This window comes from Cucurbita pepo, chromosome LG02, assembly GCF_002806865.2.
Source record: "Cucurbita pepo subsp. pepo cultivar mu-cu-16 chromosome LG02, ASM280686v2, whole genome shotgun sequence".
Classification (NCBI taxonomy): domain Eukaryota; kingdom Viridiplantae; phylum Streptophyta; class Magnoliopsida; order Cucurbitales; family Cucurbitaceae; genus Cucurbita; species Cucurbita pepo.
Window position 1 is genome coordinate 4352763 of NC_036639.1, and position 10731 is coordinate 4363493.

The window sequence follows — 10731 nt, forward strand, 5'->3', positions numbered from 1 at the left end:
TTTGAATCACTTATTTAAATATAATAACTTAAAATAGAGAATTTTAGCCAAAAAAAAAAAAGGGGGTTCAAATTTATAAAAATATGAGTCAATATTAATAAACTTCTTTCAATAATTTTTATTTTTTTTATCTTTATTTGTATTTTATCAAAATATATAAAATTAATATAAAAATATAATAACTTATTCAAAAATATGAATGAAGAAGCTGGAAATTAATACTCCTTGGCTCTTATGTGGGGTTGGAATTAAAACTTAACCTGGTTGGGGATATACAAAACTGGAATCCAAACACCCAAAAATAACGGAAAATAAACCGATACTGCGTAGCTCTTCTTCCAGTGGATAAGCGCATACGAAAGTGTAGTAGAACCGCCATTCTTCAAACTGTGGAGCTTCGTGAATTGCCCAGCGAAAAATGGCGGCGGCTTCATTTAGTTGCTTTGCTCTTCCTTCTAAGTTCGGGAATCTTTCCCTTAATGCTTCTTCCTCCTGTTTGCCTGTTTCCTCGTCTTCTTTGGCTCTCAAATGTCTCAGTTTCTCGTCCAATATTTCAGTTTCTGCCTTCTCCGATGGTAATTTCTTTCTGTCTTCTACTTTGATTTCTTGAAGAATTGGGGTTTATTTTGGTTCATTTTCGTTTAGGGTGCCTGTCGATGAGTGGAGCTCAGAGGCCACTTCGTTACTCTGTGGTTTGCGAGGCGGCTCCTCAGAAAAAGGCTGATTCTGCTGCAAAGAGAGCCCGGCAGGCTGAGAAAAGACGCACTTATAACAAAGCTCGGAAGTCCGAAATCAGAACCAGAATGAAGAAGGTACCTAATTTTGGCTGGTTTTCAGATTTTTGTTATGGAATTCTCTCGGAATTGATGAAATCCATCGCTCGTGAAATTGAAAATGAAAATGAATCTAATGTATCTGTTGATAATGTGGAGAATAAATTTGGGTGTGTTCTGTCTGAGAATTATGCACTCCAGAATTTGTTTCATCTTTGATTGAGTATTTCTATTTGAAACAAACCAGCCCAAGTCCTAACAGCTCCCCTCCTTCTCTACAAGCTTTATTTTTGGCACTGGAATGTTGAATTTCTTGGTGATTTTCGTTCTGGCTGGCATTTGCCTAATTGTTAAGCACTTTTAAAAAACTGAACTGTATCAGAACTGAAGGGGTTAAGTACTTCTGTGTGTTCCTTGGATAGAATTGATGCTTGATGCTTGCTATTATTTTGTATGATTTTGTTTGTCAAGGTCGATCGTAGCTTGTTGGCTTGGTTGCTTTGTTGTTGAGTTGTGCTGCTTGATATGAAAATCTGATCAATTGAAGTTCTTGTTTATAAAAAATAGTTATACACGCTGCCCACCACCCAAATAAGACATGAAACGACAATGTAGGCTACTACAGGGAAGTCAAAGCAACTAAACTAATTTTCTCATGTAGAGAACTAAATAATGATCCTTGGTATATTTTGTATAGTATGAACTATCGAGCATCCATACTTGATGAAGAATTGGAAAATGACTCACAAAAATAGTTAGGCAGCTATAGATGATTGAATATTCTTGTCCAGAGGTGAATTGCTTCAGCATAGAACTTTTCGATGGGCTAGAGATGGGTTTTCTAGATGGTTTTCTTGTTGGTAAAGACCAAATTGACGTGTTTGAATGGCGTTTGGCTTGGCCAAGTTGTTCGAATATTTAGTTGCTGGTGATAATTGTTGTTGTTTCAACTTTGGATGTGAGGTCCCCCATCGGTTGGAGAGGGGAATGAAGCATTTTTTATAAAGACGTGGAAACCTTCCCCTAGCGACACGTTTTAAAAACCTTAAGAGGAAGCCCAAAAGAGAAAGTCCAAAGAGAACAGTACCTACAAACGGTGGGCGTGGGCTTGGGCTTGGGCTTGGGCTGTTACAATGGGAGAGCTGTGTAATATTACTAACATCTTTTCCCTGTGCTAGTAATAAGTGACCTTTTGTGTTACTGGAGTTCCTTCTTGAAATAATCTTAAGTTTGAGAATCTTATGCACCTAGGACGAATTTCTTTTTTTTTACTTTGGTGTCTCTTGCAAATGTTTAATTATGTTTGCAACGTTAGCCACCACGGATTGGTCCAGTGGTCGAAAGGGTTGTGTTTATAAAACTAAGGAATTAGAAAGAATTGGTTCAAGCCATGATGGCCACCTACCCGAAATGTAATATTGTTTGAGGGACCTTGGCCACAAAATATAGTAGGATGATATAGTTGTCTCGAGAGAATAGTTAAAGTGTGCGCAAGCTAGCTCAAACTCTCATGGATGTCCAAATATATATATATATGTTTGCGAAGTTCTCGTTTGTCATCCTTCCATATCAAAATATATATATATATATATGTTTGCGAAGTTCTCGTTTGTCATCCTTCCAAGAAAACGAAAGTGTTGTAGCTTAATCCTTTTCGAGTTTCATTCATTTTTCTTTTGGTAACTATTCTTTCTCTCATACAATTCCAGGCTATGGAAGCTTTAGATGATCTGAAGAAGAAACCTGAAGCACAATCAGAGGAAGTTCTTCCAATTGAGAAGCTCATAGCAGAAGCATACTCGGTGATCGACAAAGCCGTGAAAGTCGGAACATTACACCGAAACACTGCAGCACACCGAAAATCTCGGCTAGCCAGAAGAAAGAAAGCTGTAGAGATCCACCATGGCTGGTACACCCCTACCTCACCAGCAGCTGCCTGATGCTACCCTCTTGTTCTCATAGCTAATGGGGCTGAAGAAGGAGTGGGAAGATCAGATCAGATCAGATATTGACAAGTTTGTTTCATTTTCCTTCATCTGTTTCTCTTATTTGATATTTAGTTTGAATCTTGTTCTTTGTCTACTGCTGCAGTTTCACTTCTATATCATCTGTGCTCTTGGTTAATGGTTCCATAAAATTTTACTTCAACAAAAGCTTGTTTTAAGGGTGAATAAAACTCAAAACACATCCAAGTTGCTAAGCTTGTCCTAGACGAGTCAATTGGAGACGTACCGTAGTTGTTGGCCCTAACCAACTAGATGTATTGTAGCTTAGAACCCAATTCAAGGCTAGTAAGACTACTCCAAACAGACCTATACCAAACAAATGAAATCAGCCCCACTCCGATTTAGCCTTGAATGCTACAAAACTCTCCGTTCATATCTTAGAAGTACCGACAAGTTTTGAGTCGCTCAAGCCCCATATACATTTTTTTGCCTGTATAAGTGGTTTTATTGGACTTTAAGCGAGGTTCATCTTCATCGACCGAACACAACTTTTACAGAATTCAAAACTTGTTTGACCACACACCGCCTGTGCTTGGATGTTCTATCTTCTGTGGCCTAACTAGCTTGCCTCTACACTAAGCCAAGTCATTCGACTTGACCTTGCATTCACTTGGGACCAAGGTCTCTCGGCGTAATGTCACATTTCAATTCTCATTTTGGTTTCCAATTAACGTGGCTCACATGTCTCGATGCCATCCCAAGTCACGGGATGTCGTTGGTCATTGTAGCTCACTCTGCCATGGCAATAAAAAATGAGCCCATGTGTTCATAATATTGGGACATCCCGAGCATTTATCCATCTAAGTTCTATCGAGGCATTGGACTCTCGTTTACTGGCTTTGTTCTGGATAGTGGGTGTTTGATCCAACTGGATAGTGGGCTGATAACTCTGCCTCCAAGTACATCCTCGAGGTGTTTTTGGTCTAGTAGGTATAAATATGATTTTGGCGAATGGACATACAATTTCGTCGATCGTCTATTTCGTGTCCAATTGACACCAAATTTGACAAGCTTCATATGACTTGACTCCAGAATCGCATGCTCAAATTTCCTTTAGAACCCGAACTTTCGAAGTTATGGCTCAAGACTCTACCCGACCATTCAACAAGTCTATGTCTTGACTTAACTTTCATGCACATCTCTAGGTGTGTTAGATGACAGACCGTCCTCCTCAATCGCACCATGACACTTGTATGAATGAAAACTTGGGTCCAAGATAAAAGAAAAAGGACAAAAAAGAAAAGAAAGGAAAAGAAGAAGCGTACACGCAGAAAGAGATATGATATAAAGGTAATGAAGTAGAGATGACGTGGCAGCATCAGAATCTAGAGGCAAGTAGAGCCGTTAGATGAGAAGATACAGTCTTCCCATGACTTTCCATCCAATTTCAAAAGAAGTTGCACGATCCCACGCGGCGCCGCAATCACAACCAAAATTGTCAGTTTTTTTCCATTTTCCTTTTCTTTAAGTTGCCGTCAGCAACCGGTTACCGGTGGCACCCACGAACCAAACCTCCCACGTGACCACACCCACCGCCCCTCTATTTATCTCTGCCCGCGTGGCCACACCTTCCCCACATTTTAATTATTTATATATTCAATTACTAATTCTTCCCTCACCACAATATTACATCACCTAACTTATCTATTTATAATCAAATAAATTATAAGAATATAAAAGAATAATAAATAGAAAGATATCTTATAATAAAATATCAAATATAAAAAAAATTTGACGTCATGATTACATGATATTGAAATAAACGGTAACCAATATCTTAATTTTTCGTATATTTATAAATAATATATATATATATATTAAACCTACATTAGTTAGGTTGAGTTGGAAATTTTTTTTTGAATAAAGATAATTTTGAATTAGTTGGGTTGGTGACTCGAACCATGTAAATAAAGTTGAATTAGAATGGACTGTCGTTTGTGTTTTAGTAATATTATAAAACTCAAATATCAAACACAATGTATCACTAATATCGATTATAAATGTCAAATATTTTAATATTTATAATAATTTTAAAAAGTAAAATAAAAAATTGGCAACACATCTGCCCATCCAAAATTTTCATTTTCCAAAAATTTAACAAAAAAAAAATCTAACCTAATTTAATTTTTTAATTTTTAATTTCTAATTTTTAAGCCTGTTAAATTTAAAAAATTTTAATTGGAACTTAATCGCCACCACCCGAGTGGAGGAGACGGCGGAGCGGGGAGGCAAGGAAAGGGAGCGGTCAAACGCCTCGTTGACTGAGCTTTGAATATATTCATCACCTAAGTTTCCTTTCATTTTCTTTTTCCAAAGGCTGCATGGGGCACGTGCTTTGTGCGTGATTCAGACGCTCCTTCTTCTACGCTCCAAAATTACTCCTCTTTTATTTTCCCTCTCTCTCTCTCTCTCTCTTCCGCCTATATAAACCCTAAATCCTTCCCCAATTTCCCATCCGAATTTCATTTCGTATCAATTCCTCTCTATAACCACATTTCTTTACATTTCAAAAACAGAATCGATTAATGGCGGCCGGACTCCGATCTACTTCAACCGCCGCCGTTGAGATCCGGTACAGAGGTGTTAGAAAGAGGCCATGGGGCCGTTACGCAGCGGAAATCCGCGACCCTCGCAAAAAAACTAGGGTTTGGCTTGGTACCTTCAACACGGCGGAGGAAGCTGCTCGTGCTTATGACGCAGCGGCGCGTGAATTCCGAGGCGCTAATGCCAAAACCAACTTCCCAACTCCGAATGAATATCTCATCGACGACAACAACAACAACAAGTTTCGTAGATCCGCTTGCAGTAGTCCCAGCGAGAGCAGCACCGTGGACTCCTCTTCCGCTCCATCCCCGACGGATGCTTCCCTCACTCGCTTCCTCGATGGCAGCCATCCTCCGGCCATTTCCCGTCCAATCTTCTTCTTCGACGCGTTCGCTCAGGCGGAGAAGATGAGCGACTTTCGCCGGACTGTAACCGTCGCTGTTGCCGGCGGATCGGCGAGCGATTCCGATTCATCATCCGTAGTTGATTTCGACGACGATTCACAAAAATCACGGCCGTTTGATTTTGACCTGAATCTTCCGGCGGTGGAAGTTGCCTGAGGATCTAAATTTTCAAATTTAATATATATTCGTAATCCATTTTTAGGTTTGATGAAATGTTCTGCCCAAAATGAGATTGAAAAAAAAACTGCGTTGTTGTATAGATAACAGGAATTCCTCCTTCCACTTTTAATGGATAATTTTATTTAAAAATTTAAATTCCTTTTCTCCCCTATTTTCTCGAGAACGACACGTCGGACGAATACAGCAGATCTGGTGTCGCCGGCACGAATCACAATAGAGCCGACTTGTCGTTTGGGGTTTTTTTTAATAAAAAAATTGCGTGTTTCCATAAATTATCCGTATCCCGCGTCGGCCGTCGTGGGGGCGGCGGCGGGCCCATAACTCTTTATAAATAAATTTAAATTTTGGTCGATATTTTAAAGTAATAAAAATGAGGGTAATATTTTAAAAAAATAAATAATAAATGAGTGAAAGAAAATGCACCGCAGCAGGTTCATGATGGGTAGGCGTGGGGGCGCACTCCTGTGTTTCTCTTTTTTACAGAGCCCATCTGACCGTCCCTCGTGATGGTCATTATCCGACACGTTTCCACAAGATATTCTTAATCCAACGGCTCAAATTTTTTACTTAAAAACTTTTTTCACAAAATAAAATATTAATTATTGTTGCAGGCGGCAGGCATATACGCCACTTAAATATTCAACCAATCGTAGAAAAAAAAAAATCATAAAAGAAAAAAGAAAAAAAGTAAATTCCTGCCACGCCACCACCTGTCGTTACATTATTTTAAATAAAATTGTAATATACTCAAATTATTTAAATATTTTCTTAATGTCGCGGTTCTAATTAATTAATTAATTATTTATTTATTTATAGGGAACGAGGCTAAATCTTCATTTTAAAACGGGGAACAAAAGGAGATGCGTCCACGTGGCGGAAGGTGGCGTCAGGGGTGGGAGCTGTAATCCGCGTGGCGTGGAACCCGTCTCAACGCGGCTGTGTTTTGGCGGTGCTGGATCCGGGAAAGACGCCCAATCATTTAGGACCACGTAAGTGGATGTACGGATAAAATTGGTAGGCCGGCTGTTGTGGCGGTGAGTTGTCTGAAAGGGACAGACAGTTAAGGCGACGCGTCCGCAGATTTCAGACTAGGGCTGGGGTGAGTTTGATTCCCACTGCCACGTGTACTATTTTTGTTTTTAAATTTAATTATTTTTAAGGCGGTTGTTAAAAAAAATGGGGGCGGCTGGGAGCGTGAGGCGGCTTTAAAGCTGTATGCTGTTGGGTTGTCAGGTAACCAACCGGCTTTTATGCTGTCTTCACACTTTTTCTTTTTTAAGTAAAAAAAAATCAAAATTATAACTTGAAGATAAATCAATAATAATTTTTTTAAAAAATAATTATTACGTTATTTTAATTTATATTTCAAGTGGAAATTATAAAATTTAAATTTTATGACATTTTAATAATTTATCATTTATTTTAAATTTATAAACTAAATTTTAATGGAATTTTTTTATTACAAAAAAGAAAGAACAAGAGGCCCAATATTCAACCCATCTCCTTGTTCATCGGATCCAAACGGATGTCCAATGGGCCGAATCTTACAGCTTCTTCTTCACGTCAACAATGGCAATGCTCGTGTCCTTTGTCTACTGGAATATGGACGAATTTAATTTTCTCCGGATTACATTCTCTCAATTCAAGCTTACTTTTACTGTTTACTACGGAGCAGTAGTTGCTTCAGACGGCGGCGCTATCCTTTCCCTGTAGAAGCTGAGTCGGAAAACGAGCGATGGGAAGGGTTTTTGTTGTGGAAAAGGAAGGGCGATCGTACAGATGCAAGTTCTGCAATACACAGTTAGCTCTCGCTGATGACCTTGCATCTCGGGTGTGTATACATCTGTTTTTAACGCAGATTTTGTTTAATGTTCGGTAACTGTTTTACATTTCAGCAGCTCTTTCGTCTAACTTTTTCGCTCTTATTTGATCAGACCTTTCATTGCCGCCGGGGAAAAGCTTACCTCTTCAATCATGTGTGAGTTTTCTATCTTGATTTATAATTTGGGTCACTATGCACTCAAAACTGCCCGCATATTGAACTAGTTTATATGTTCATGTTGTAGATCGTCAATTATTTAAGTCTCGATTCATGTAGATTTTAGGTAGCTAAAACTAAGGCATAGAATGATATTGGCCTTGATTCATAAGGGCTTAATCGATGTTATGTTAGTGTCTCAAACTCTTCATCATCATAATTTATATAAGAATGACACATATTCAGTCATTTAGCTCATCATAATAGATTAACCGACGTTCTTTTCTACCTTTATCTTGAGTCTTTATAGGAGAGTAAATGAATTAGCTGCTTGTCTTTGGTGAAAGAGTGAAATCAGTTGAATGCCAAATAACATAAATCAGATGAGAGTCACCCTATTCAGTTGCAAAAAGAGGAAGGTAAGGAGTGGATTTTCTCGTATTGTAAGTGTATGATACAATCAACAATCAAACAATCAAGCCATAACATCGAGATGCTTTACTCCTAACCCCACAAGGTTCCGAGATGGAGCGTCACACTTCTTCAAGGCCCTACAGAGCTCCTTCATTTACTTGTGTGAGCCCCCCACCTGCTCACATTCCTTACCAACAACCCGGTGCTTCGCCGGAACACACCATAGGTTAGTCCAACAACCCGTGGTTTCCTCGCTGCTGCACATTAGCAGAAAAAAATGAGTGAATAGCCAGTCTCATGCAAGTTTCTCAATCGATTTCCTTTATCCTTTAGTAGTGCTTTAGTCATTCCCTCCTCCCTCCTCCCTCCTCCCTCTTCTTTTCAGTCGAGATTGATTATGAATGTCCTTCTTTAGTTTGGAGATTTTGGATTTGAGCAGCCCGCGATGATGAGGTCATGGATGGAAGTGGTAGTAAACTTCTATGTGCTTAGAGCAGGTGTGTTTCAGGATTGGCCCCGAGATAAACCGCTAGAAGCAGGCAAGAAAAAGTACCTCCCCTTTTTGTTTGCAAGTAGAGCACTAAAAGCACCAAAGCTAGCCTATCTACTAAGCGTGCAAGTGGAGAGAACTCCATATTTGAGAGAAACTATACAAAAAAATTGGAAATGAGATTCCTTGTAGGCTGACTTTCGTTTGAGCAACTACTGCACTCAACTATGCTATAAGTTGGAGACCAAATATGGGTATAGTGTAGGCTGCTATGAAAGGAAATTCAGGCTAACCATAGAGATGAATAAAGCATAATAGGAGTTGTCCCTCACATACGCATTTTAAAAACTTTGAGGGGAAGCCCAAAGAAGACAATATCTATTAGCGATGGGTTTAAGCTGTTACAGGTGAGTTGGAGAGAGACGAGCTTCTTTTCTTCCCTTTGTTACATACAAAATAGTCATGTTTATCGTTTACCATGTTATTATCATTACAAAGCATGGATTATATTCACTTACATTTTGGAGTTCTTCATAAAGGATGAACATTTCTTCCGGAGCATTGGAAGAGAGGATGATGCTCTCAGGACTACATACAGTAGCTGACATATTTTGTTGCACATGTGGCCAAATTGTCGGGTGGAAATATGTAAGCGAACCTTCCATGTCGGGTGGCTACCAATATGTATAATTTGCCAAAACTCTGTCAACATGTTTGTTACTCATTATTTCATTCAGGACGCAGCACATGAGAAGAGCCAGAAATACAAGGAGGGCAAGTTTGTTCTTGAAAGGTGGATTTCTCATGTCTGTAAGTTGGTTAACTTGTATAAATCTTTTGCAGTCTCAACTATTTTTTACTTGTGTTGAACCAGGGGGAGGATCGTCGATGACACATTGAATTTTCGACTTAGTATCAGTGATAGCGATGATAATTAGGGTGTGACATTACCATGTTACTATAGATAATGAATCATGATAATTCTGAATGACAATGCTTGAGTTTGTAAATAATGTAATAATGTCTGGAGTATGTAAATGCTGAGCTATGTAGATGGGCATGCCTTTTTCTTCTTGTTCATTATTTTCAGTGATTATTAAAAATGGTTTGATTACTCATCTTAGGATGAAATACTATCTCTATTGGAATGAGACATTTTGGGGAGCTCATAGCAAAACCATAAGAGCTTATGCTCAAGGTAAACAATATCATACCATTGTGGAGAGTCGTGTTCATCTAACAATCTCATCGTTGTAAATATCCGATTGAAATGGCTACTTGTAGCTTAATTAAGCCAGATTTCATATTCATTTTCTAATTTAAATAAATTTCATCAAATTTTGAGATGTATTTGTGTTTATTGATATATTTGTATAGGTTGTAATTTTCATCGCTTTTTTTAGATACTATTTTGTAATATTTTATTGATTATATAAAATTTACACCCACTGCTGATGACTGCACCAATCACTACTACTGTTTGCCTCACAGGACAACCGTCCGCCACCCACCTCCGGCGACCACCACCACCACCATCTATCACCAACCTCCAACAACCACCGTCAACTGCCCACAAATAGTGACCACTGCCTACCACCTGACTTTGCCGACCACTATTCACCTCTTACAACCACTACCTACATATGGTGACCACTACTGTCATCCATGTCTTGTATCCACTCGCGAGATCTCACATTAGTTGAGGAGGGGATTAAACAATTTCTCATAGAAGGTGTAGATGTGGTTTAAAATTGTGAGGCTGATGGTGATACGAAATGAGTCAAAACAGACAATATTTACTACCGCTAAACGGTTACACATTCCCTTTGAGAATTTGATAACAGTTTAAATATTTTGTAAATAAAAATACTTGGAAAGTTTTAATTTTAAATTGTTAAAAAAAAAAAAAAAAAAAAAAAAAAAAAAAAAAAAAAAAAAAAAC

The 10731-nt window shown here is 38.5% G+C and overlaps 3 protein-coding genes across 4 annotated transcripts; all 3 read left to right on the plus strand.

Moving 5' to 3' along the window:
* Positions 1–322: 322 nt before the first annotated feature.
* Positions 323–2905, plus strand: LOC111789115 (30S ribosomal protein S20, chloroplastic). Its single transcript, XM_023669759.1, has 3 exons — positions 323–575; positions 646–812; positions 2483–2905. Exons 1-3 carry the CDS (start codon positions 419–421, stop codon positions 2711–2713), a joined length of 555 nt encoding a protein of 184 aa, XP_023525527.1. The 5' UTR covers positions 323–418; the 3' UTR covers positions 2714–2905.
* Positions 2906–5180: 2275 nt separating this feature from the next.
* LOC111789116 (ethylene-responsive transcription factor 4-like) lies at positions 5181–6042 on the plus strand. Its single transcript, XM_023669760.1, has one exon. It carries the CDS (start codon positions 5305–5307, stop codon positions 5881–5883), a length of 579 nt encoding a protein of 192 aa, XP_023525528.1. The 5' UTR covers positions 5181–5304; the 3' UTR covers positions 5884–6042.
* A 1446-nt stretch (positions 6043–7488) lies between these two features.
* LOC111789117 (protein yippee-like At5g53940) lies at positions 7489–9944 on the plus strand. 2 transcript variants are annotated; one of them, XM_023669762.1, is made up of 5 exons: positions 7489–7738; positions 7842–7885; positions 9329–9437; positions 9527–9582; positions 9664–9944. In XM_023669762.1, exons 1-5 carry the CDS (start codon positions 7643–7645, stop codon positions 9725–9727), a joined length of 369 nt encoding a protein of 122 aa, XP_023525530.1. In that variant the 5' UTR covers positions 7489–7642; the 3' UTR covers positions 9728–9944. The 2 variants fall into 2 exon arrangements, with proteins under 2 accessions (XP_023525530.1, XP_023525529.1); XM_023669761.1 differs by having other exon boundaries at positions 9527–9944.
* The last annotated feature ends 787 nt before the right edge of the window (positions 9945–10731 follow it).

Coding starts and splice junctions, on each gene's coding strand:
- LOC111789115 (XM_023669759.1), top strand. CDS start 419: ATGGCGGCGGCTTCATTTAGTTGCTTTGCTCTTCCTTCTAAGTTCGGG. Junction 576..645: donor AGTTTCTGCCTTCTCCGATG/GTAATTTCTTTC, acceptor ATTTTCGTTTAG/GGTGCCTGTCGATGAGTGGA. Junction 813..2,482: donor TCAGAACCAGAATGAAGAAG/GTACCTAATTTT, acceptor ATACAATTCCAG/GCTATGGAAGCTTTAGATGA.
- LOC111789116 (XM_023669760.1), top strand. CDS start 5,305: ATGGCGGCCGGACTCCGATCTACTTCAACCGCCGCCGTTGAGATCCGG.
- LOC111789117 (XM_023669761.1), top strand. CDS start 7,643: ATGGGAAGGGTTTTTGTTGTGGAAAAGGAAGGGCGATCGTACAGATGC. Junction 7,886..9,328: donor GCTTACCTCTTCAATCATGT/GTGAGTTTTCTA, acceptor TTCTTCATAAAG/GATGAACATTTCTTCCGGAG. Junction 9,438..9,526: donor AAATTGTCGGGTGGAAATAT/GTAAGCGAACCT, acceptor TATTTCATTCAG/GACGCAGCACATGAGAAGAG.